Source organism: Haplochromis burtoni, unplaced genomic scaffold (assembly GCF_018398535.1).
Source record: "Haplochromis burtoni strain Fernald_Lab_line unplaced genomic scaffold, NCSU_Asbu1 Contig_65, whole genome shotgun sequence".
Classification (NCBI taxonomy): domain Eukaryota; kingdom Metazoa; phylum Chordata; class Actinopteri; order Cichliformes; family Cichlidae; genus Haplochromis; species Haplochromis burtoni.
This window is the reverse complement of record NW_024582426.1, coordinates 260,547-287,484: the sequence shown is the minus strand read 5'-3', so window position 1 is coordinate 287,484 and position 26,938 is coordinate 260,547. Positions and strand designations below refer to the sequence as shown.

At 40.4% G+C, this 26,938-nt stretch overlaps 1 protein-coding gene across 2 annotated transcripts in view; it reads right to left on the bottom strand.

Annotated features, from left to right (window-relative positions):
• The window catches only part of ralgps2 (Ral GEF with PH domain and SH3 binding motif 2), a 67,795-nt gene that overhangs the window by 29,394 nt on the left and 11,463 nt on the right, over nucleotides 1-26,938 (bottom strand). For both annotated transcript variants that reach the window (XM_005923207.3, XM_005923209.3), the window contains exons 2-9: nucleotides 17,143-17,247; nucleotides 15,765-15,896; nucleotides 15,388-15,495; nucleotides 14,624-14,674; nucleotides 5,758-5,841; nucleotides 2,827-2,916; nucleotides 2,631-2,723; nucleotides 1,940-2,066 (exon numbers count right to left, since the gene is read on the bottom strand). In XM_005923207.3, coding sequence (XP_005923269.1) covers nucleotides 1,940-2,066; nucleotides 2,631-2,723; nucleotides 2,827-2,916; nucleotides 5,758-5,841; nucleotides 14,624-14,674; nucleotides 15,388-15,495; nucleotides 15,765-15,836 — 625 coding nt within the window. In that variant the 5' untranslated portion in view covers nucleotides 15,837-15,896; nucleotides 17,143-17,247. The remainder of the gene's footprint in view (nucleotides 1-1,939; nucleotides 2,067-2,630; nucleotides 2,724-2,826; nucleotides 2,917-5,757; nucleotides 5,842-14,623; nucleotides 14,675-15,387; nucleotides 15,496-15,764; nucleotides 15,897-17,142; nucleotides 17,248-26,938) is intronic.

Here is a 26,938-nt window from a genome sequence, read left to right as displayed (position 1 = left end):
GGGGAATCAATGATGTGTTACAAAGATGCGAAAGCTTCTGAGGAAACAGACAGCTTACTGCTTACTGACTGACAAATGACTGTCGTAGTGACGTAAAGACAAACGCAAGCAGGAAGTTTGGCTTTTCAAACCCAGACGCTTGTCATTAAAGTAACCTTTAGCCCATAAAGATAAGAAGCTGAGTGCAAGGCATCTTAATGGATACTAAAAGTAAACTAGGGATCATTTATTTTTGTTTATTTTAGTGTTTTCCATTGAAATTGTTATAGACGATGATAAAAATCCCAAATATGTGAGTCACTAGAACCATTACGGCTACTTCTGCAGAGAAGGGCTAAATTATTGAGCAAGTTCAAAGTTATTTAGAAATGCATCTTCAATCCTTTTGGTTATATGGTACAAACTGTGTCAAACACAGGTGATTAAAAAAAAAAAAAAAAAACTATTGCTAAATAAAAAGTCTTCTAGTCATCTAGTCTCCCATGGTGTAACAAACTATTGAGATATACAAGGTTTGATGTTACTCAAGAACATTACTCACACTCAAATGTTGGAATAAACCACCTTGCACCTGTTGTACAAGCAAATACAATAACTCTCTAGTCACCCATTTATTCCTCGCTTTATATCTACATGAATCAATTTTTAATTTACAGCATATGAGCAATTTGGATAAAACATGTGGTGTTGTGTTGAGTCAGCAAAAATGCTAAAATGGAAATCTGGACTTCCAACTGCCTTTTTTTTTTAATCCAAAGTTTATGGTTGGAAATAAAAGTGCTTTCAAAGCAAAAATCTTACATCGCATCAGCTTCTCTAGCTTAAACCAGACCAACGTTAACTTTTATTTCATCTTTTGCCATTGTTGATTTCTAGAAATCAAAATCAGGCAAAAGTGCTAAGCCTCATCATTTCTTGGGTGTAGTGATTTTTTTTTTTTAAATGAGCAAACATAAGTGGAAATACAGTATAAAAAGACAAAAAGGGTTTTGTCTTCAAAAATCCGTATTTGGTATGACCAGTTTTATTCTTAAACACAGTCTGAACTCTTTTAGCTCAGCTTTCTGGTAATTTAAGTAGTCTTCAGGGATAGTTCTCCAGGCTTCCTAAAGGACTGTTGTACCTCTTGCGCGACCCCGTCGTACATACCGCAGATGATCTGAATGAAAGCTTTCAAGTTTGGATTCATCACTCCATCAGACCTGTTGCCACTGATTTTCAGTCCAGTTCATGTGTAATTTGGCATGCGTCAGGCGTTTCTCCCAGTTTCTCTTTCTTAAGAATGGCTTCTTGACAGCCACCCATCCACTGAGACCATTACTAATGAGGCTTTGGCAAACAGTAAATGGATCGACTGAAGGGCCAGATGTACTCCACAGGTCCTGTGTCAGGTCTTTGCTGGATTTGTATTTCCTCATTTCATGACTTTCAAATACTGTTCATCTGCTGTTCATCTGAGATATACGTTTGACTAATAGCTCTTTGGATATCAGCTTTGGTGAATAAGATACTGTCAAATTGTTATCTTTAAGCACTTTTCTACAGGCAGAGTGTCACAGCAACACAAAATGTGTCCCCATCTCTTTATATGTCCATCCCTTGGGTTGGATGCCTTTTTGTGCTTACAGGGTTCATAGCTCATTGGTTTTACCGGGGGGGGGGGGGGGGGGGGAAATCCATTGAACATAGTCTGATAGCAATTTAACAAAATTTTCCTCCAACTACCATTTCTTCCTCAACACAAGAGAAAAAAAGCTTTATTTCTTGGAAGTAAAATATAAAGAAATGAGGGGGGGGGGGGTGCAGCTTTTTATTTGCACCAGAATCCTATATTAGAATCTAAAAACTTCAACTTTCGTTAAGAAGAGGGGGGGGGGGGGGGGGGGGGGGGGGTGCAGTAGTTACCCGCTATGCATGCATGTAGATTTGTGTCTGTTACCTAGGTATGGTATGCAAGAAACCATGCTCTGGCTGCTGATGTAGTCTCTCAGGCGTTTATAGTTGTCTTCTTTGGACATCAGGTAATCAAGCCGGTCAAACGTTGCCTTGTCCTTACGATTAAGTAACTACACACGAAGACAGGGATAAGGAGGGAACAAATTAGGGCTAAGATGTACAAGTGGAAAGATTTTACCATATAAAATATAAAAATATTTTTAAAAGAACCTCCTGTGGTTTTCCAGACCAGAGTTCAAGAAATTTCCAGCATTACATCACAACATCATTATGTTATTATGTAACTTCTACATCTTCGCTGAGAACACTGACAGACATGTTTGTAAAACAGACACTGATTTAAAATTGAATAATGAATTCAAAATGTTCACCATCCATAAAGATCGTGTCAAGTTCGCGTACAGATACTTGGCATTTCACTGAGACGCTGACATCTTTCTAAAAGTAATCAGAGTTCAAGGGAAGTGTATTTGTTAACGTCTCATTTTCCTTGTGAAATTAAAGTTTCTGAAAGTTTTAACTCTTTTATTCATTACGCCATGTCACTTGTGCTACTTTTATTATTCTCCGTTTATGTGTCCAGTGTTTTGGTGCAGGCTTTGGGGAAATTCCTGCTTATTGACAGCACTCTACTAATAAACTTGTGACATCAAAGCACAGCAAATATTACTCACCGCCCAAGTTTTGGTTAGCCTGAAGATGGGAGCACTTTGTAACGCTGACACCACTGCCATTACTGCATGGAGGTTGTTCATGTCACACAGTTTCTGTGAGTAGTAGTAGAGTACATCAAACATACATTAAGTTGAATTGGTACAGCAAACATTCGTGTGGATAAAACAAAGTCATGTCCTGGGTGGACTTGTGTACCTTGGCAGTGCGAATATACAGACTCAGCACCTCGGCTCTGATCTTCAACGTCTGTGCATGGAGGATCTCTCGTACCACCCAGAAACTTGTCTAGAAAAGAAAAGAAAACAAACAAACAAAAATACTCACAAACAAGGACTACAAATGACCAAGTATTACAGAAAATCCCTTTCAAGTAAGGACAAAGGGTAGTTCTGCTTCACAAAATCTCCTGATGTTGAATCGAGAGCCAAGACTTGAAGACCTGTGTGACAACTCTTAATTAAAACGGTTATAAAGCAGAGCAGCAGAGCGCATGGCAAACTGCAGAAACGCTACATTAGTCAATTGGAAATTAGCTCTAGAGTAAAAGAAAGACCTTCAGAGAAAAATCCAGCTGATGCACAAGGGATACGCACGACAACTCCTGATACTTCAGCTAAGAAAGCAGGAGGAAACAGGGAATACGTGTCTTTAGAGTAGTTGGCTAGACCGAGAATGATGTCGGAAACCTGTCTCTTTAGGGAGAGCGCTGGCAAACCAGAGCTCTGATTACACATGCACGCAGACAGACAAGTCAGTGAATCAATCAGTGTTTAAGCTCCTGGGAGAAGAAGAGAATGGAAAGAGGAAAAGGGAGAAGAGTAAAAGAAGAAGAGGGGTAATGGGAGGGGAAGTTAGCTTCAACGCCACAGGGCTCTAAGGGCTTCAAAGCCAACAGCTGTCTGCACATTGTGTTCTGATAAGAGACGAAGACTGACCATCCCTACTGTTTCGTCGAACACAAAACTCTTTATCTCTTTCAGTTTCTGAATTACTTTCTGACTTTTCCACTTGCACATTAACTGGCTTTGCCTATGTGGTCAACGTTCCTTTTTGTGTGTCTCCATCTACAAATTCAGTGTGTGTGCGCGCGGCAGCTTCACTGTGCTTTTAAACAGTCAGGCTGTGCATAAATCCTAACCTATAGCTGTCTCTGCAGACTTTTTCCTGGAAACAGCACTGAGACTTTGTTTCAGAGGTGAGGTGAGGAGCTCAGGAGTGAACAGATAAATTCATTCTCCCTCACCATGTCCTGTCTTATAAACACATATTACTATGAGGTAGCATTGACAGGAAACAGAGCCATGTGCTTTTAATTTTCACCGTTTCACATTAAGCTTTATGGGAAAGGATGATGAAAATGGACAGAAGACACACAGCACAGATGGTGGACCCCGACTCCACTGGCGTCCACTTTAATATTCATCTACTGCTTTGAGGAAATGACCTCCCATAAAGAAGCAGCTCCCACTTTCAAAATGAAAAACTGAAATCCTGTTACATTTAACTTTCGCCTCATCTATGCAGTAGAAAAGACTTTCCAGTAAATGACTAAATTTGATTCCAATCTGGGAGCAAAGCATGCTGTAGCTTCACATTTAGGTTCCTCAGCGGTCTAACTTGATATCTGAGGTCAATCTGGACGGAGCATGGCTCCAAAAAATCACGATCCCTTTGGGGTTCGTTACAGAGCATGTGCCTGTGTCTGCTTTGGCCTCAAAAACTGTGCAATGATGAGATCACTCATGACAACAGCGCTCTAGATAGTTGCATTCACAAAGTGCTCAAGTGTGCCTGAGAGAGGGCTTCCCAGACAGGGCCGTGTCTGTAAGGGGTATGCCTTGAAACAACGATGATGTTTTCGGGACTGTGTTTATGACCGTATCAATGCCTCCAGATGGAGCTACAAGGCCCCAAGATCTCAATAATCATAAATAAGAGGAAGCAGACAGATCCAAACATGAGCTGATATGTGGAGTGACCAACTAATGACCTGAGGAGAGAAAAATAAAGGATCGAGACCAAGATTTGGCTAATGATGGTATGATCCAGATGTGCTGCTAACGTATGTTCCATAGTAAAGATGAGTTCGGGAGGGGGGGGGGAAAAAAAAAAAAAAAAAAAATAAAAAATCACAACAATTCTAATTTGTTTAGGTTCATGACCATTACATCTTTATTAACCATCTGATTCCTTGTTTATTCAATAAAAAGGTCCCAATTTGTCTCTACAGAAAACTAAAGAACGATTAAAGTGCACTCATCATATTGTATCAAATGAGCTAGCCAATTCTTTTCTGCTTCACTGGCTCCGAAAGCAGTGTGCCAACAAAACAAAGACCGGAGGACAGAGAATATGGCTTTAGCTCAATTACGGGGCTTTCTGGGACTCTCTGTCCTCCCAGTCCAGGTTCCATTATCCAAAAAGCTCATTTTCCTTGGCTGCCGGCAGCTGTGTGTGTTCAGCTAACATCTTGAATCCCTGTTTGGGGTGTGCTATACATGGAGAAGTTTCCACAGCAACGCATTCCAGTTAGATAATCTCATATTAGTACTGGAGGGCAGTAAAGAGGGTCCCAGAGGAATTTGGCAGAAACACTGGAAGTGGATTAAAGGGCACCGCTACCCCTTGAAGCATTACCAACAACTTCCTGTTTGATGATGTCACGGGGCACTGAGGGATCAAGCCAGACGCACTCCTACAAGCACACATGCAAAACCCCATGAATGCCAGAAAGAAGGAAAAACCAAGGACAAGAAAAAATGAAGGGGGAAAAAAAAAGCTACTTTTCCTCAAAGCAGCATCACCTGGGGACCATTTATGATATATATAACTCTGTCAATAGCAGGGAGGTGACATAAGGGACTATAAAGAGCTGCCATGACAAACAGTTTAAAACAACCACCTCTGGGAAAGCAAAGTTGATGATTTGGTACATGGAAGAATGAAAGCAGGGGATGCGGTGGAAAGAAGAACTTTATTCCCTCCATTCCTGGATAGCCAAGACACATAAATCTATAAACTTAGAGCAGGACTGTTTCTCATCCTTTTTTCCTTCTTTCTCTGTTGAGGCTTTAGAATGATTTGAAATAAAAGGGCAGTAAGTGTAAATGGTGATCCCCGTCTCACCTGGTTGAACCTGCAGGTAAAGGCCACAACATTTGGAGCAGAGCTGTGCTTCTCCTTCTTGTTCCAGCCACAACTTGACAGCTCCTGAAATCACAGAATCGGGGAAATAAAGATTATGTAGCGAGTCACAGATCTTTTTTTGCATACGCCAGCATTTTATTTGATGTATTTAACAGTCTAGTCAGGGTCACACTGTGGGGAGAGTACCAGAGGTAGGGAGCACAACGTAAGAGGAGAAAAACACAGACGAGAACGGGAAAACCGCTGAAGACAAGATCGAGGCAAAGGTTCGGACAGATTAATGAACTGCTGCCCAAAACAACATGTTCTTCATCAGTAAAGTCTGCGCTTTCCACTGATACACGTTTTCATCTAGACGAGGAGTAATTGTTGGAATTTCCCCCGCAGAGAAAACAGCTGGCTGAATCCTCAACAAAATCAACCAGATCTTCAAAAATAATTAGTCTCCTGAACAATAAATTGATGGATACAAATTACCTGCTGGTAAGCTTATCCATGTTCTAAACTCACCGCTTTTGATAACAGACAAACAACACCTCAAGGAAGGTATTAGCAACAAGCATGCAAGGATTCAGTGAAGAATGAGGACAGCATGTTGTAAACAATTGCCTTTGACAACAAATGAGTGTAAAATGAATAACGTCAACTTTTCTTTAAACTGATGCAAAATGTGTGCCTCTCAATCCAGATGAATATTATCAAAGACTAAAAGGATTCTTCGTAAAGGGGTGCAAAGACAGGACCAGACAAAAAAAAAAAACAAAGTAGCAAAACAGAAAAAACTTAAGTGTTAGCTTCTAATCATTGTTTTTCTAGTCATTTTTCCTCTTTTTGTGTCATTAAAAATAAATCTGATGCTCACTTCAACCAACTGATGGCAGTTGTGCCGTGGCAAAACCAAAGCACAGAACAATGGTAACAATTTAAATTAAGACATTTTGGTGCAAAGGTGCATTTGTTGCACACTGAGGATTTAAATAAGCACAAGCAATGTATTTTGCTGAGCTTAAAAACATAAAGACACTAAAATGTAAAAGTACTGACACACATGTAAGAGGATGTAATTAGCACTGGAATGGCTTTTGTCATCGTGGATCATTTTAATGTGGGCAACTGAAATGCCTGCTCACTGATTTTCTGTCAAAACATTCTCAATTAATCACTTCAGCACAAAGAGGAGCAGCAGCTTCAGCTGCTTTGGAAAATAATTAGGGTACACGTTATCGAAAGAAAAAAAAAAAGTGATTTTTGGAAGGTAAACAAAGAAAATCCCCTCCTAAAAGACTAATTTCTTTCTGAATACCAGGCCAGAGTGAGTGTGGCTTTCAGCTGATGTCCTCAGCGATTAGGTAAAGCTGGAGACCACACACTGCACTGCAACAGGAACCCGGGACCTCGTATGGCCCCTGCAGGCTGTCCACAATCCAGGGACACTGACATAACAGTAGGAAAAATGTTGTGCAAGCTCTCCTGCTAATCCCTGCCAGCATGGCTGACTTAGGCTACAATATAAGCAGCTGAAAGAGACTGCTGCTCCCCCACACAATACCCCCTGTGAGGCAGTCAGACTGTCTGGAAGTAGCAATCTCCACCCAACTGCTCGCAGCTCCCTGAACTGGACCGTATCACCGTGTCTACTTCTAAAGAGAAGCTGTGCTCGTTCAACGGTGAGTCTCCGAGCTGAATCCGCCGGTGGGAGCAAAGATACAACATATCAAATACAGATGTTAAAAGCAGACACTCGTGCGTGGGCGAGGTGATGCTTGGGATCCATTTTGCCTGAGTCAGGATGAGGATACGAGGAAAGGGAAAAGGAGTGCAATGGAGCAAAGATGCAGGCACAGCAGTGAGGCTGTAAAATAAAACACTGCAGAAACCCTAACACAGCATCTTCCCACAAGGTTTTATTAGACCACGCGGGGACTCCGGTGTGTTTAACTGTGCCGTCCCCGTCACAGGATACAGCTAAAATAGTGCCCTAATTGTTTATTTTACATCAGTCCTTTTCAAATAATTGTTTCCTTGTGTCCTGACATAATGCCAATCATTTTTCTCTCCTTCACTTCCACATAACTTTGGTGATGACTCCTAAAACAAACACACAGTTAGGAAGTGGTAGCGCTAGTGTGCTCAAACCACCACTTGCCCACCCAGGTAGGCTGAACACCTGAAAAGGGGGCATACAGACAGACGTTTGTGTTTTGTCGTCACTCGGGAAGGCGACAAAATTTAAACAACTTGTACAAAACCTTCATCACTAAACCACCTGGGCCAGTCTTCTAATTTAACCACCCATCCGTGTTTGAAATCATTTAAGTCCAGTTTCCTCATGTGAGACCATTAGGCCATTAGGATTTTATTCCCTTTACTTTTCCCAGGTCCTTTATAGCCTCATTTCACACTAAGGCACCACAAACTCTGACAACAGTTGAGTGTTTGGAGAAGGGCTTTCACAAAGCAGCTCTGGTAAGGAGAGGGTTTAAAATTCTGCAGTAAAAGAGTGCAGTAAAAGAAAGAAAAAAAAACCAAAACGTCTGCTACGCCAAACCACAGACAGCCTGTCGTTTCCACACGCTGGTCTGGCTGAGCAGCATTTTCATTAAAGCGCAGTCCCGTGGGGCTGATAGGAGCCAGATACATTTACATTGTTGGGTCTGTACAGTTAAACTAAGAGCTGTTAAAGAAATCTGAAGTCACCTCTGGCTGAACGATTGATTATACGACCTACAAGTGACAAACAATAGCCGAGGTGGTTTAAAGGGTATCATCAACCAAAGACATTAAAATAAATGAGACACCATCATCAGCCACAACAATCTTAAAACTTCTTAAAAAACGGACCATATACATCTTCATAATCACCAAAGTTTGACTTGGTTTGTTTAGCAAAAGCTAAATAAAACGATAAGCTGCTGCTTGGCCACCATTCGCGATGAGCTCGCGTGAGCTATCACAGCACTTCCTTTTTTAAAATTCTTTTATCTACTCTGTTAATGGAAACCTGTGTCGAGATGCAAGGAAACAGTTAAAGCCCACAGGCCAAGAAAGGAAGAGCTGATGAAGATGAGAAACAGAACGGAAAGAGAAGTAAGATGAGAAAGGGGAGGCAGTGAAACTGAAATGAAGCTTGATAAAAGCAGAGAGGAGACTGTAGAGATAAGAGTTTAAGTGACAGGAGGGCCGATACTGGACTCTGGTTGTCTGTGCGCCGATCGAGAGTTTAGAATCTATTGATTTGCTATTTTGTTTCTGTTGTCTTAAGACAAAAAAAAATAAAAAAATAAAAAAATACATTCATCTCAGACAGTCATGAACTATAGACTTGGCAGGAACTCAAGCCAGCAGCAGCAGCCCCCATTACCTGGCTATGCACACACCGTGGAAAGAATTACTTTTCTAAAAGTACATTTATTTATGTAATTCAGTACACTCATTTTATGCTTTATTATACTCAAACCAGAAGAAGCCGTGTTGCTATAAAGAAGACATCAAACTGTATTTGTCAAAGATGATATATGCTTACACAAACATCAAATATAATTAAGACCATATTGCAGTAAAACTGGACTAAATCATCTCTGACAATGGAAAATTTGTCCATGTGGTTCTTCTGTCTCTACTACCAAAGCATTATTTTCTCCAGCTTTCACTGTGATCAACATGTCCAGATCATCATGCTGACAGGCTGCAGTGTAAGAAAGATTTCCCCCGGCGTTTGTTGTGCAGCAATAAAAGTTTAATCTCTACATTAGTCCTGTGCAGATCTACAGGGACCTACAGAAACCTTTACGTGATGCTTCTCTTATAGTTGTAATTGTATGGACAGCAAAAGGCGTTTTAGAAAACGTTACTTTATCTGGCATCCAGGGCTGGAAGAGACTAAGCCAAGATAGGCCTGAGAAAGACAAACATAACTTGCGTCCAACTACAAGTCAGCCTGTTCTGAGGATTTCTGCTCTGGGTTCTCAGACGTGAGGATCTGACATACTTTTCAGCGGTACGTAAAATGCAATCTGATAGTTCCCTGAGAATTGGAGCAAAACCTGCCAGCCAAAGCCACAAAATTACGTACTTGGCTGTTGTCATGACTGTGTGTTAAAAACAAAAAGGCAACCCTCTGCCTCTCAATCCGCTCTGCATCACTCAACTACTTTCCCCCCCCGCAGCTTTTATTTCATAATATCCAGCTGGAGATCTGATTATGAAATTAGAAATACCCTGCTGGGACTGAAAAACTGAGAAAAGGAAGGGTGAAAAAGTCAGCCACTGTCACTTTATTTCACCCAAATTCATCTATAATTTACCTTTTTTATTTTACTTTTCCCCCTTTTGTCAGCTGATCAACCATACTATAGCAAGCAGCTATACATTCCAGTTCAAACAATAAACACCAGCCAACGCTAAAATCCATTAGTAGTCAATACTTTGTAAGTTCAAATGAGAGAAAAAGATTTGCAACAAGACCCCCACATCCATTCCTCCCGCTCTCTCTGTGATCCATCTTGTCACTTTAATGGCAAACCAACAGCCAAGGAACATAACAAATTCATTTGGGGGTTGTAGCTCAGTCTGGTCTGCAGTATAGATTATTTTACCATTGAAAAAGAAAAAAAAAAATCTTCTGGTGTTTCCATTATTTATACCTGTGCTCCAAACTGAGCACAAAGACACTGACAATGCTCTCAAGCTCTGTTAATTTCTCTTTGTACTGCATTGATGAGGGTCCATTACGTAGTGGAAGTAAATTACAACAACCCTCAGGTCTGGCAAAGGTTTATGAGCTGTCACTTACGCATCATAAGAAGCAGATGTGTTTAGATTCTGTGTTTGCTGTGAAGGACAGACATGTTATACTCTGATCTCTTAAACCTGACGCTCACGCTGCTTTTCCAATCAAAAGATAAATAGAATAAACTATGTTTCCTGTTCAAAGTGGCTGGCCAGACATTATAGCATCTCTCCACACCATTTTTGCTGTATATATCCACGGGTCCCGTGTAATCTTTTATAGCTATTGTGACAGACTTATCTTTTCTTCTTCATCCAGATAACTTGGCTAGACCTCTCAAGCTCCTCTCCATACATATGCCTCAAGTCATGACCAAAATACACAAATTACTGAGAAGCTCTGTTCTACTATAATATTGTCTGGGGCAAATATTGCAAGGTCATGCCAGAATATCTGCTTGTGTGTCATGTATGCATGCAAGTTTCTCTCTGTGGCCTACTGTCTCACACCAGCTCTCACATTATTATGTTAAGACAGTTATGATGTGTTTATGGAGAGAGGAAAGCAAAAAAGCTAGAACACAAACACCAAAAGGTCAAGTCACAGCTACTTTATGGTCATTTCAGCCAATTTAATGTAGTTAGGGAAGTTATTAGTTAATTAAGTGCAGGACTGGAAGAACAGAGCAGCTCAACCATGAAACTGCTATTGGACAAGCTTGGATTATCTAATGTAAAAACTGCCATAAAGACATCTATAGGAAATTAAATTTAAAAAAAAATTAAATCAAAGCATTTTGCTTTAAATGCACCATTTAAAGTAATTTCCTTCTGCACATCGATACGACTTCAGATGCTTCCGCTAGGTTTAGTTCTCTCCCTGGAACACAATCATCACCAAGTGCACATTTCCATTGAACTTGCCCAAGGAGAAAACATCGAGTTAAAGGGAGGGCTGGGTCAACCTGACCCACTGAGAACCACTTGTGATGACAGATGATGAGATAAGAGAGCTGGGTCTGTGGTTACGAACCAGAATGTAAACAGCCGTTTTCTACATCCTGAGACATTTCAGGTAGAACCTTTACTCCAAAGTACTGGAATTGTGGCATAGGTCATTAAGCCGTCATGCACTGGCACAGAGTATTGAGTCATCTCTCGCCAAATTTGGCTCTTTGCAACTCTGTCCTGTTCCATAAAAAGGAAATTTAAGTTTAAGGGCAGATGAGATCCAGCAATTAGTGCAGACGGGCACGTAGAACATGCTAGTGCCCTGCTAGAGGTCATTTTATAGAGCTCATCCTGTTCCCCATTGAACAAAGGGGCAGAAACCGTCCCACTGATGGGTTTTGACCTTCTACAGCCCTGTCCAGCTCTCCTAGAGTAACTGCCTCTCTCCATGCTCTTGAGACCGTGCTAGGAGACACTGCAAACCTTCTGGCGATAAACCGAATATTGATGTGCCGTCCTGGGGGGCTGGAGTACCTGAGCGCCTCGCGACACTGACTTTAGCCAAATGCAAAACTAGTCAACACTCAGAACAGATGAGAAAGGAAAAAAAATGATAGTGGCCGCCACCCGTAAAGGCATTCCTTTTTTGGGTGTTGTGTCTAGTGGACCTGCTGTTAATTTCATTAACACTAAAACAGTTAAAACAGATTAACAACCCCCTCTGCTACTTAACTGACCAGATCAATATCCCAGATGTTTAATCGAGTTCATGCTATACATCGATTAAAAATTTTCCTTTAATTTTTTTGAGGAGCGTAGGTTTGGGGGAGAAAAAAAAAAAAAAAAAAGGCAAGATTACACAACTTAAGAAAAAAAGAAAAAAAAAAGTAATTTAACAGTTTCCTCTTTGGCCAGTGAACAGAGCGAATTGGCAGGAGTGCCTGAACACACACGCTTGGTTTTTTTCCTCCATCATGTGTCTGTGAGGAGGGAAAGAAGGTTGACAGCACTGGAAACTCTCAGTTCTGTTCAAGCATGGACATGTACTTTTTTTTTTCCAGCAAGTTTCCTGAAACAAAAGCACAGTGAGAGCATAAAAAGCCTTACCAGTCCACTCTACCACCTGCCAAGATCCTGCTGGGTCACTCTACATATGGTACACTACGGCATTCATCACCCTCTCAGCACGCCTCTTCAATCAGGGCAGTGGCTCCTTTCCAAATGCCTCTAGTTCACTTTCCCTTCGTTCCCACTTCACGTCAGTCTGCAAGGTACTTCACAACAAACCAAACACGACAGACAAAGCCTGCTGCTACTAAGGAACTTCCGTCTGTTCTTTTCCCTTTTTCCACTGCTCAAACACAAACTATTTGCAAGACTCAAAAGGGCATGTTGTACTATATGAAGCCTAATTCATTAAAACGTGGCTTGATATCAGGCCAGAAAGGTTATGAGCTGTTAGAAATGCAAATGTTGCACATATGCCACAGCAGGAGTCAGACTAAGCCACGCTACAATGTGCTTGTGGTCTGTATGCAGTTTTTATAAGATCACTGCGGTCAACCTTAAACATAGGTTATCCATGTCTGTCAGGAAAGGGCCTGACAGCCAACAGGGGCAAATCATGAGGTCTAACGTTCACAACAGAAATGGTGTGCAAGAATACGTGAGATACAGATGGCCTTTTTTCGCATAACTGACATATGACAAAGCGTGGGAGCTGTGATCACAGTGGCTTACTATTGCAAAACATGACAGTTAGACATAAACCACATGTACCCTATGTATGAAAGGGAAAAGGAAAAGCATGGCAAGGGGGAATTCCTAATGTATAATGTAGTTTAAAAGTCTGGGGGCACCAATGGAGAAACTTCGTATGTACAAAGAAGTTACCTTGGCCACCACCGCAATTTCCTACGTTCATTTTTAATTTATTAATCGGTTTATCGTGACAAATAATAAGCTTTAAAATGTTTCTAAAAATGCACACCGAGTTCAGATTTGCTCTGTCCCCTTCTCCTTGATGACAGTTTGCACTTGAACTTAGATGGATTCAAGTTTGCACAAAACCTAATAACCCATGTTATCCCAGCATGATCTGACCATGACCCAAAGCACTTGGCAGTCTGAGTGTAAGTGCTCCATAAAATTTCAACAAGTTTGTGGTCAGGCATCTGTGGAGGAAAGCTCATGACAATCAGCACTCCCTGGATCTGTTTTTGTAGAGAGTGACTGATATTGCAACAGGCCAGTGACCCCAAACAACATGAAAATGCAAACCAGAGGCAGGAGCGTGACTGGTGACAGGAATACCGCTGCTCCTTGGAATACACTGACTGCACACTGGCCAAGTGTCCGACTCCAAATTAGGCAAAAAATATCGACAAATTAGAATATTATGACTAGCCTTTTTATCACAGGTTTAATACATAGTCTTTTTCTTTATCTCAGTCATCTCTTTACACACACCCTTCAGTTCATGGCACAAATCTCTTGGATTTGTTAGTAGACTACTTTTTTCCAGTCATCCACTAGAAATACTAGTTACTACTACAGGGTTTTTAACTCACTGAGCTCTATCTGTGATGAAGTAATATTTCTATCTTTCAGTGAATAAAATTAGCACATTCGTGTTGTATTTGTGTACTCGTTTTGGTTGGCTTTGAATACAACCGATCCAGCTGCTACACCCCTCTTAGAAACCTGTCTACTGTCTTCACGTTTCACTTAAATGGCCACTGCTAGTTTTGATGCACCTTTTTTCAAATTGCTATTCTAAACTAAGTGAATGTCAGAAACTAAATATGGCAATGCTTAAGTCTAAGATGAAGTTATTTATTATAATCAACAAAGGGCACAAGTTCATTTGTTGAACAAGGTACTCAAGTGTCTTCTGAAGTTATAAAAGCCAAGTAAACCTGACGCTTAACCCAAGTTAACTAACATGCACAATGCCACAAATTTGCTTAAATTAAATTGCTGACAGAGAGTGCAGTCTTACATTTTCAACAATATATATGTGAAAACGTTTTTAAAGATTTCAAATGCCCCAAAGGACTGAAAGTTGCTCATGAGTAAAGCAAAAAGCTCCCTTGAGTCCTCCCACTCAGTTTAAATAATTGTCATTCCGTTAACATCGTTTTTCCTCTCCACATTAACTGCTCACCTCTGGCTGGATGGCTTTGAACACAGGAGCATCCATGAGTGTAATCTGGCCCTGAAGGAGAGCAAAAAGGCACCTGTTAGATATACTTTGGTCAAATTGAAATATTTACACAAACTAACGTTTGTCACAATTCATCTAAGTTCCATGTTGTCATAAAGAAGGTTGATGTAATAACAATTCAACAACTGAAATGCTGCTTTTCCTTGTTTTGTTTTTTTAAATTGGGCTTGTGATAATGCACAACCCATTACTCCTAAGACTCCTTTACTTACCTGATACCACCTTGAAAGACATTAATATATCAGGGGTTGATTAAATAAGACCAAGAGTGACCTCTTGTGGTGGAATGGGACACAAGACAAGCACACGTATTTAAAAAAAGCTTGCAGACGTTCAAAAGATTATGTTCTTTTCATGTGTATATCCTGTAAGGTAAAGCTAGTTCGACAAAAATGTGACATTGTTCTGAGTTTCTTTTTTTTTTTTTTACTAGTATTATTATTTTTCCAAAGATGACACTGAAAAGTCACTGAAAATGGGGCAGAGGCAGCTGTGGGAACTGTCAGCAGCTGCTTGCCACTGCCAGACATCATCAATTATTACTGATGCAAACTCTGACCCCATTTCCCCCTCCATCACCCCATCTCCTCCTGTCTTAAGTCAGCACATTGGATTTTTGCTTATATGCACATTTATAACCCCTCATTTATGCAGGTTAATCAGAAAAGAAGAGACTGTAACAGAAACGCAGAAAATTCACTTACTGCATATTCCTCAGGAGTGACCTTCAGCACATCGAACACAACTGCGTCAAAACTCTTCTTCAGCTCTGAAGATGCCTTATCACTAAGAGATTCTGAGCTGCTGCTCTTCTGGAAGTCAGACACACAGAAATACACACACAAACTAATGGCTGGGCTTCTGAGAATTGGATTACCAAATGAAAAAGAGTGGTGATGTTGGTAAGGTTTTGAGATTTGTAAAATGAACACCAAGAAAAACTAAACATAATATATTAAAATGTTATTATTTAATATGTCAGCTGACTAATACTAATATATAATAATTATACACGAAAACCTTTCATAGTTAAGGTATACACAGGCTGCATTTTAAAACACTGACGTGGATGAGGCCTTACCTCAGAGACTGTGGCAGCACTGGTGGAGATACTGGATTGGCCATTAGGGAGGTCCATCATTCCCCACACCATCTAGCTCTAATGCAGGAGACCATTCATCATCCTCAGCTACAGCAAAGCCCGCCCGGCCCTCTGACAGAAAACGCATACAAAATATATGACAGTGAGCAAATTGCGCACAATATCCTGATCATTAATAGCAGCATTCAAACTGCTCATCTTGCAAACAGAGCGCCATCTACTGGTTGAAATGGGTTGATTTAGACATACTGTCGCAACTACAAGGAAAAATGTACCCTCTCGAAATTAGTTATGATGTAAAGAAATGCTGGTTAAACGGTTGTGAGGTTCAGCTACTGGTCCAGAATGCCTGTGCACACCATATGGATGTGCACATTTATAGTCTGCCTTTACTATGCTTGAGGAAAGACGGGACAGAAGGAGCTTAAGGTGAGCATTAGGAAAAGATCTTCTGTGAAAGGGGCTTGTGGTCCGTGAGTGTAAACAGCTTACCCGACCAATTCACTGGCTTCCATCCAGGCCAGATTTGATACCAAACATTTGTCTTTGCTGTTGTTTTATCTACACATTCTTCTAAAGTCTTAAAACCATTCTACACTTTTATTTTCAACCTACATATAACTATGTAAACGTGCGTGTGTGCGTGTGTGTGTGTGTACGCACACACAAAGGGGTTATTGAAGCGTTTAATAATAATAATAATAATATGAATTGTAAATATTAAACTGGAGACAATCTAATCCTCGTACATCACTGAGTGATATATTATTAATATTCTACCACAATTTAATATTCTTGTCTGCGAAGCACTGAAAACACCTTGGAGACCATTATTAGCCAAAAGCACACTGAGAAGCAATAATGAAAAATAAGGAGCTGCTCAGAATACCGAAGGCCAGCAGAGGCCTGCGGGTGTGTGAGCGCCTGACTGCCTACTTGTTTGTCTTTTCATCAAGTGGCCTGTTCCATTAACTTCCTTATACAGTTCTGCCGAGACAAGACAAGACAGATATACCAGCAAACGCCGGCATATCATGTAAACTATCCTCACATTGTTTGACAAAGTGCATAATCCTACAGGAAGCAATAGCTGGCCTGTGTTTACAAGTCTGAGTCTGCTGTATATAAAAATACTACATCTGTAATTATCTTATTTCCTGGCCCAATACCGATGTGTGTGTTGCCCTTTTATCTAGGTTCAAATTAGACATTTATTAAAAATATCACTTGTGAGGTTAAGCATCAATCTATGTTTTCATAGACTTATTAAAATAAAAAATTTAATTGATCCTCAGGCAACGTAAAAAGCTAGACATTCTTTAAAGAAAAAAAAGAAAAAAAAAAAAGCCACACTTACCAGATGGGTGTCAGATGTACATAATGCTTTAAGTGAAGTTAGGCTGTTGTTCTGCTTTCGTCTGTCTATCGAGTTTTATCGTTCTCCAAGGCTGGTCTCTGCTGTCTGTGTGTGAAAGACAGGAACAAAAGAAATAAGGGGGGAAAGAAGAAAAAGCACCATGATTGTTCTGAACACGAGTAAAAACCCACACAGTGGAAATCCTGTCTCCCTCTGTGCCTCCAGACTCTTTCCATAACTCACATCAGCCAGTAGGTGTCTCACTACGATAAGCAATAAAAGCTTGTGCTAGACTGGAGCATGGTATATCTCCTATTCCCTCCAGGTTATAACGATCTTCAGTATTTCTGTTTGTTACCTTTCCCTAACACTACATTAAGATTATCATAATCGAAAATAAACTTCAAACTTTGGCTAACATAAGCCTATAAAGACATGACCCCAAATAAATACCTAAAATCAAATAAATAAGACAATGAATGTTTGTCTCACTTGGGTTTCATTTCCCCCCCCCCCTGCGTCACACAGCTCGTTAAATATAAAAAATAAATAAATACATACAAACATCTCTGTGCTAGGAAGACAGAAATAGCATCTGTGTACACAGCTTTAACAAGCTCTCACATCTGTCCTCGGCGTGTTATAGTCAAAGTGTTATCAACCCAGAGCAGTGTAAACAGCCTCTGATAACAGCAGGTTTCTGCTCATCTGCTGTCACTCATTTTGTCCTGTTAGAACTCCTTAACCATAACCATCCTAGCTAGTTTACATCTAGTTTTACATCTAGTTTTACAGCTTCTTCCGATATCCACACCTCCCGCTATTAACAATCACTTCTGACTCATTGCCTTACCCTATCCAATCCCAACTAGCTGGTGCTCCTGATTTAAATGTCCTTGTGTCTGACACACCTGACAGTCAGCTGAGCTGAAATGTGCCGTGTTTGGTGACATAACTCCACATAGGCGTGTCATAATGCTGGGCTTTCTGAGGTTCAAGCCCAGGGAATGTTTATAATGTCAGCTGGCAGAAAAACATGTGCGCACTAATAAGGCACAGGTGTGTGTGTGTGTGTGTGGGAACAAGACGGGCTGACGTCTCAACATCACAAGTATAAACCTTGCAGAGGGCACGACTGGAATAAGAAGAGGAAGAGTGACAGAAAGTAGAACTACTCGTGTTGGAGCTTGCAGAAGAGGACGTGTCGTTAAGCTAAATGTGACTCATAAGACTGCATAGCAAGTGGCGTTCAATCAGACTTCGCTCTGTGAATTGGCTGCCTCTCCCTCCTTGTATTCACTGAATTCCAGACTACCTTCTGACATTCACATACTGCAGTTCACACACAAAAGGCCCAGGCTGCCTCAGTACTGAAGGGCATAATGCGTATTAGCGAGTGTTTTTGTGTGTGTTGTCGTCATGCACATGCCAGCGTATCTGTGCATGTGACGACGCATTCCACATCGTGCACTGACCTTTTGCATTCCTACCTCCAGCAGCCATGAAAACAGGTCTTCCATGACCTCCATTTGACATGTCCTAGGTCCTGCTTAAACTGCTCATCTCCTGTCCTTTTAATCCTCACCTCAACCTTAATTTATGGCAGCATTATATATTCAAGCTGGAAGCACTGATTAGTAAGAAATGCAAACATACACTAAGATAAATAAATATGAGGGTTTGCGCTGCACGTGATAGTTTGTGGGAGTGGAGTGAGAGGCGAAAATTTATCAACTATTGATAATCAGATTATTTTAGTCATTCATTCGTTAGAAGCACGGAAAGTTCCACGTCTTAATCTGGTGAAAATATGATATATACATGGGGTGGCTGTAACTCTGTTACAGTACCCATACACCCATGGAACTGCTCTAGACGTAAGATGTTTTGTGTAAGACACCCATGACAAATCTGTAGCAGTGCATCCCAGATGGCCCAGCATCATGGAAACAGTAAACACCTGGCATTAAAATACTCCATGCAGAGAGTTGACTCACATATGTGTCCCATTTACTTTTGTTGTATGTATGCTTACAATAAGAAGAAGAAAGGAAGGTGCAAACTATCTTAGGAACAGGGCTAAAAAGGCTTGTTTCAGACGATGGATAAACTTGGGGGGGGCACTCAAGGTAAGATTTAAATTTAAAAAAAAGTTCTTTAGAACAATCATGTAAAGCTACTCCAGTGAAGTCCAAGAATAAAAAGAGGGAGTTGGAAATGAGCACAATGGGTATGTGCAGGACCAACACGGATCTGTGTGATTGAGGAAAGGTCACAAGCTGTGAGACTGAATAAAGGATCACACGAGACTGTGTAGCATTTAGTGTTAACAGAAACACTGAGCCGACCCTGCCAGTCTCCGTCTAAAGAACTAAAGGCCTTTTCTTTGACACCCAACAGTCCTGCAGGCCGAGCATCGGTTCTCAATCTGTTCTCACTATTAAACATTAAGAGTGAGTGAGTGAGTGAGTGAGTGAGTGAGTGAGTGAGTGAGTGAGTGAGTGAGTGAGTGTGTGTGTGTGTGTCTCTCTCTCTCTCTCCAAGGGAGGTCTTGTTAGCAAGCAAACAATAATGGAAGCATTTCCTCTGAAGCGCACAGTCATTTGAAAACAAGTCTTTTTCTCCTCCGCTGTGCTTTATGATAAAAACTGCAGTACCTCTTCTTCGTCACGGTCTACATGCTCAGTACAGACATGTGCTTTCTGCTTTGCCTAGCAGAAGTGGGGCTTGATGCATTTGAAAAGCATGCCGCAGATGCGTCAAAGTGGGTCAGTGTGTTGAGGTGTGCACTGAGGGATGTGACAGCCCATTAAGCTGTGCTGCTGTCCCCTTCTCTTTAGTACACAGTACGCATACATACCATTCACACTGTCCAAGTTTAAACTCTAAGGCAAATTATCCCTCCACCATTCAAATATATCATAGGCCTCTTTACCATATGAAAAGAAAACGTTCCGAGTGGGTAAATCTGTAGATGAAACACTTCACTGCACATTCAAATTTTAAGATATAAAAACCCAAAACCTACTACCTGTATTTTTTAAATCACTCAAATAATCTAAACATTAAAAAGAAGCTATAAAAAGCAGCATAGAATAATCCTTTAATTGTCCCACAAGGGGAAATTTGGTCCATGAGGGGAAATTTGGTATAATATGGTATTAACAACAGGGCAAATTATACAAAAGCAAATGTGCTTTGACAAATAACAGAGTAACACAACAATTACTCAAAATTACAGCAGCACTTAGCAATGGAAGTTATATAAATTATTACATGAAATGGCTCTATATGGCTGAGTTCTTGCTGCAGTATAGTTTTAAAATATTATAATATCTTGTCAGCCTCACTCCTCAAAAACCCATATCCTCATAAACTCCTATTGCAGACCATCTGCAGCCAAGCACACACATCAAGTGCAAACCTTGTCTTCCGTCTTGCCTCCAGACTTCTTACATGACTGTATTTCCTGTTCACTACTGCTTTACAGAAACAGAGAAAGTGTTACTTTTAATTTTGCTCATGCATTATGTGAAGCTTGCTAATCACCAGAGAGCTTGTTGGTAGCATTTCATTTAATGCGATGCCCTGGAAGACTGAGTCAAGGTTGTTCTCGCTTTCTCTGGGCTCTCATCAAGCCTCCTGGGGGACAGCAGGACAGTATTGATCTGGAGCTAAGAGAAGCCCAGACGATCTCCATCTCTCTCTCTCTCTCTCACTCACACACACTCTCGCACACGCACTACAGCAGCGTGTCGCCATGGATCGATATACACCGCTTTCACTCAGCAGGTTGGCTGTATAAGCAGAAGTTGGTGACAATGCCTGCAGAGGGACAATAATGTCTGTGTGTGTTGTCGAGGGAACACGACTAACAGCCCCTTCACATGATCACTTAACATGCCAGTGATGTTCAGCCCTTCATGAAGGTCAATAACGGGACAGTGGTAACTCCATGGCAGTTTAGACCAGCAGAAGTGGATAAGGGAAAACATTTATAGGAACAGGAGGACCGAAACCAAAAACTGTCATAACACTACAATTACACTTTGATGTGAACATAAAAGCAATGTTCTCCATCCACTCAAATTTTAAACACCAGTCAGGGGTGCAGGGACTTTCTGCATTTTATGACACACACAGGCTATACTTTTGAGTAATTCCCCAGTTTGCTATTACAGCATGCGGTATTCCCGTTGCTCGGTCGATACAGTTTTTATTAAGTTCGCACAAGAGGAAGTGAGAAGATAATTCTATACCCCAAATACAGCCACTCTTCCAGACAAGACGCTCGCATGCATCTGATTTATTAGAGCAACATAATGCAAACAAAAATAAAAGTTTAATGGTGCCGTATCATCTAACAAAAGCACGTTGGTTTTTTTTGGTTTTTTCCTTCTTCAGAAAATCAATAAGCAACGAACCCAGTGACACCACAGATTTTCCAGACAGTGAATTAACAGCAATGTACCATCTACCATAGTGGGCCATCATTTTATGAGCATCTGGGTCTATTTGTGACGGGAAATTACTGTGATGCAGTGGAAAGATAGACAGCCGAGGACAAAGAGGGTCTTAAAAAAAGTAGGACATGAAGCACAAAAAAAGTGATGATCAATTTTACACTTGTAAATACACCTGCACTTTTTCAAAACATTTAACTTTTAACCTTATTTGAGTCAAATCCCCCCCTCCAATCAGTGTGCAGTCTCTGAATTTTAAAAAAAGGCCAATATAGCTTCATCAGCAACAACACAAAATGTGTATTGTAAATCAGGTAAAAAAAAAAGAAAGTATTCGAGACAACTGTCCATATAAAATTATTTCTGAATTATAATGAATATATCACAATATAAAGTAATTACCTTCTGTACGTACAATTAAATGCCTTCAACAAGTCTTTCAGTTGTCTAAACATTTTTATGGCCGTCAGCTGATTGTGATTCTGATCAGCTGATCGTGTTTTTTGTTTTGGGAGGGAGGGGGCGTACATGTCACACATCTAAACCCAATTCTAAGCCAGTGTTGATGTTTTTCTAAAAATAAATAAATAAATAAATAAATAATGTTTTAGATAAACTTTCCTCCCTTGCTCTTTCACCCCTGCTTGCTTGATCTCTACAGCTTTCAGGGGGATAATTAGAGCTCACGCTTTAAAGACAGGCTGTCTTCTGTCTTTTCTCATCGCACATCCCCCAGTGACACAGGCAGGCTCTGTAGGTACAATGCTCACAGACATAGATAACATCTATAGTTAACATTTTACAGTGACCTAGCTTTTACTTACAGCTATAAGCAACCTCTGAAATCATGAAATACTACAAAACCTCAGCTGCCAAAAGCAAATACAAGGCCCAACTGGTCTTTATAACTGTATCTGACTATCCATCAAATGAACTGAAGAGAGGATACAGTGCCAAGCTTGTGAGTAGCGGCATGTGGCAGGGCCTCAGAGCGGCAGGCTGTCACGTGTGGGCAGGGAAAGGGCCTACAGTTTGAGTGTATCTGTGTGTGTGTGCTGACTTCAGCCTGATTTGTGGCCCAAATGGGAGCAGGCAGGCTGCCCGGACCAAGTTCAACTCTGCTGCTGAGGCCTGGGCGACCTGAGCATGGTGACAGTTGAGTGGGGAAAGAAAGAAAGAAAGAGAAAAAAAAAAAGTAGGAGAGGAAGCGGGGAGGGAGAGGAAGCGAGAAGCTGGCAGCAGTACTGTTGTCTGTGGTCATTCCCTGCATGGACTATTAAACAAGGAAAGGACATGGTAACAATATAGGGCAACAGAGCAGTCAGTCAGAGCAGTAATGCTTAGAGGAAACTGATATGATCTCTATGTCTTCCTCTATGAGTCTCTGAGGGCTGGCACAAGAGTGAAACCTCTTGTTGGACACCAAGTAAAGACACAATTGCTGAGTGAAATCGTTATATTATGCAGTATATATTAAGCAACCTGTCACTGAACAGACTCCTCCGGTTGTTTATGGCCGTGTGCAGAGGATGCCCAGCATTGTCCATAATGTCCAGCTAATCACCACTTACTACTCTCATCAGTAACAACATGGACAAAAAAAAGCAAAACAAAAAAAAACAAAAAGCACACTGATAGCTGTATGAACAAATTTTCTGTCAGTATGAAAGCCTCACAGGATAGACATTTATTATTGATCAATCAATCACACCTTAGTGACAGACCCCGGTGCATCACAATGAGCGGCATTCCTCCACAGATTCTTGCTTAAGAACATGATGACACATCAGTGGGCTGAGCGGAGATGACGTGTGGGTGGTGGCAGTCTCAGAGCTGAATAAAATCATGTGGCTAATAAACTGCTTTTGCAGAAAGGAACCATCTGTCTGGAGCCAACATGTGGTGATAAGTTGGCTTGATCAACTTTGCCATCTGAACTGCATAATGCAGAGGCATTTTAGTGTCAGATCATCAAAAGACACTTTGGGGCTAAGGCGATATTTCATCGTGTGTGTAGAAGAAAAAAGATAATGCAGTCTCTTATATAAAGTCATAATCTATCAGTGTGTGGCAACTGGTTTGTGTAAATATGTAAACAAGAGACACATGAGCAGGGCCCAAACTCCAGCACAGCAAGCCACTGCATCTGTAATGTTGCACATGTAATTTTTGACCAAATTTTCAGAAGATAAGTTGGATAATCACCCTCCTCGACTTTAAAAAAAAAAAAAAAAAAAAAAAAAAAAAAAAAAAAAAGGAACAAAAGTCACCATCCAAATTGTGCGCAGAGCTCTAAGGTTAAGATAAAATAAAGAGGCACTATAATCATAGGATAGTGATCATTAGGCATTAGGGCTGGCTATTATAGGTGTTATAAAGATATATATCGGATGACGATATAAAACTCTATCGTTTCTATTATTGCATCGTTTGTTTCGTGGTGTCATAAAATAAACTGTTTACGCAATATTTTTCATGTTTTGATGGTCACTGTAGTGGTTATATTACATTTCTTAAAGTTCTCTCTTTCTTATTTATATACCACACTAGGCGGGACAAGTGCCTGTTTTTAATCGTTGTGTTAGACATGACGGTAAAACCATCGCGCTGTCCGCTGTTGTGTTTTCACATAAACCTTTCACAATAAAGCTCAAGATCCTGTTGAGACTTTTCAAAATAAAGTGAATCACATGAAAGAGTATGCAGAGAGTTTACGGATGCCATCAGGTGCTAAAAAATAAACCTTAGACTCAAACTTTGAGAGAAAATGGTGGCCGTTACAACTTATGTCTAAAAATGTATAGTTTCATGCATCACGTTAAAACACTGAATCCAGGTAAAGGACGCCAGCTGGAAAAACTAAATGCAAGTTGAGTTGCCCGAGATTCACAGAATTTACAGAAAATATTACATTTTTGTGATTTATATCGTTGTCAGGACGATAAATGTCTTATATGAGATTTTTGTCATATCGCACAGCCCTATATCATACCGTTCACAGTAATATGGTATAATGTTGGGCAACGGTAAGAGAATGAAATATCGTCGATAGAATATGGGTAAAACGCGCATGTGCAGTTGCCTTTGTTTTCATACGCATATGGTGGAAAAAGCAGCAGGCGGAAAGATCGTTGAATGAAACGATGAACCAGAATTGGTTTGTAAAAATGCTGCAACTTCAGTGGTGTGGAACTGGTTTAGCTTTCGTCCGTCAGATACACAACAAAGCACTATTTTTGGTAGAGCATGCTAGCGGGCCGTCGTTATTACCGTGTTTTTTGGAAAATACACTTAAAATCAATCCTTTGATTTTTCTGAAAATCGACAGTGCCCCTTATAATCCCGTGTGCCTTATGCTTGGATTCTGGTTGTGTTTACTGACCTTGAAACGATTTTATGTACACGGCGCTCGAAAATCTGTCAAATGTTTTAGACGACTTTGCTAAGCTACGAACCCACCGCTTGATGGATTGTCGGAGCATTACGGCTATCGTAGGCAGGAGCCTCGCGGAGTGATACGTACTGTGCTTCAACATAATATTACCGTATTGTGTGTGTATAACCTCTTTTTAAGTTTTGTGGATATTATACATGGTTATGCTGAGGATATGTCGGCCAGTTTCCACTGGAAATGCCTTTTGGTTAAACTGTCAGCAAGGAATTTGCATTTGCACTGTTACATTTTTATATAACTTCCATGCACAATGTTATATCGCCCTGCTCTATTAGGCATATGTTGTGCCCACAAGAAAAAGATTTTAACCACTGCAAAAAGCAGCTTCTATGCCATCAGACATGTTGTCAATCCTTTAAATTAAGGCACATCTGTGGGAATCTGGATCTGCATTTTCTTTTGTTTATAGTCCAGTAGCATAAAAGGACCCCCGTATCATCTTCTCAGACAGTTTCACACAGTTAAAAGGAAAAGAAAAAGTCTTGCTACCTCCACTTCAGGTCCCATGCTCTTTTAAAATGGCCTGAGCATTTTCTCAATGTGAAAGAAATGCTTGGTTTCCAAGTACCTGTTCAAAGTGGTACTGCACGAGTATTAGCCAACTTCTGTCAGATGATGCAAACAGGCTGAGGGCTGTTGACGTCACCAATAAAGCAGAAGCAATGAGGAAAGTAGCAGTTTCAATAGTTTCCACTGACTTTTTCCTTTTTCCCAGGTATTTTATTTGTATTGGTGGTTTGCAACACTAATCGTTTCATTTCCCCTTCACAAAGGTTGCTCTTCCCCTTGCTATCATTTAGGGCCAATGACGCATCATGTTGGAAACAAAAAAATAAAATTTCCGGAGATTGTTAATGCTAACCCTACTTCCGAACTGACTCAAGTTCACATTCAAAGAAGGTAATTGTAGATTACAATCATATTGAAAGGTGGACAAAAAATGCTTTGGAAACAATTACTTTAGGATGCAAGGTGTGACAGGTTTTTCTCTTGCCCCTTTTTCTGTTCTTTTTTTTTTTAATCTTTATTAACCTCTTGAAGTTCTCATAAAGTCTTTGGTTCACAGTGTTATTGGGTAGCTTTGCTTTATCACTGTATTCTCTCTGTTGTTTGTTAATTGCCCCTTAGGGATAAATAAAGTCTTCTGATTCTGATTCTCTGTGTGTGGACATGAGGGAGCCTGAAGAACCTGCTGCATTAAGAGAAAATAAGAACCATTTCAAATACAGGTAGGAACATATATTCTATTATTATAGACTGATTTTATGCCATTAATGTTTCTCAGTTGTTCCATGAAATGTAAAGCAACAGGCTGAAAGACTGGAGAAAGAATTCTAATCACATGATCAGAAATGAATCATTTACCTTCAGGTAGACAAGCTTTCAGTCCAGCCTGATGTGAGCACTAAATTTGAAACTACAAAAAGAAACCATCTCCTTCTCTTAGCATCTGTTTTGCCTATGCACAGCTTTAAATCAGTGCTGTAAATATGTCATCTGAAATTTTAGTCACAGGAGTTTAGTGTAGAGTTTTTTCCTCTCCCTCTCAATCCATGGCTCCTTTCTGTTGTTTTTGTTTTGTTTTTTAAAAAGGCCCTAAAAGTTTACTTAACAAAAGAACAAAAACCTGCAAAAGGAACAAAACTTTAAGCTTTGTGGGCGCTTTACTGATGACAAAGCAAAGCTTACTGTGGCCGATCTTGAGAGCAAAACTTGAGCAAAATTGCTTGGCTTTTATTCTGATGAACAGATAAAAACCAGGGTAATAGTTCCTGCCTGAGTTTGAACGATTTCAGTCAAACTTTTTCCTAAAGGTCACCTGGTGTTCGAAACATTAAGTGAACTACTGTTAAACTGTAAGAAAAACTTGCAACCCAGA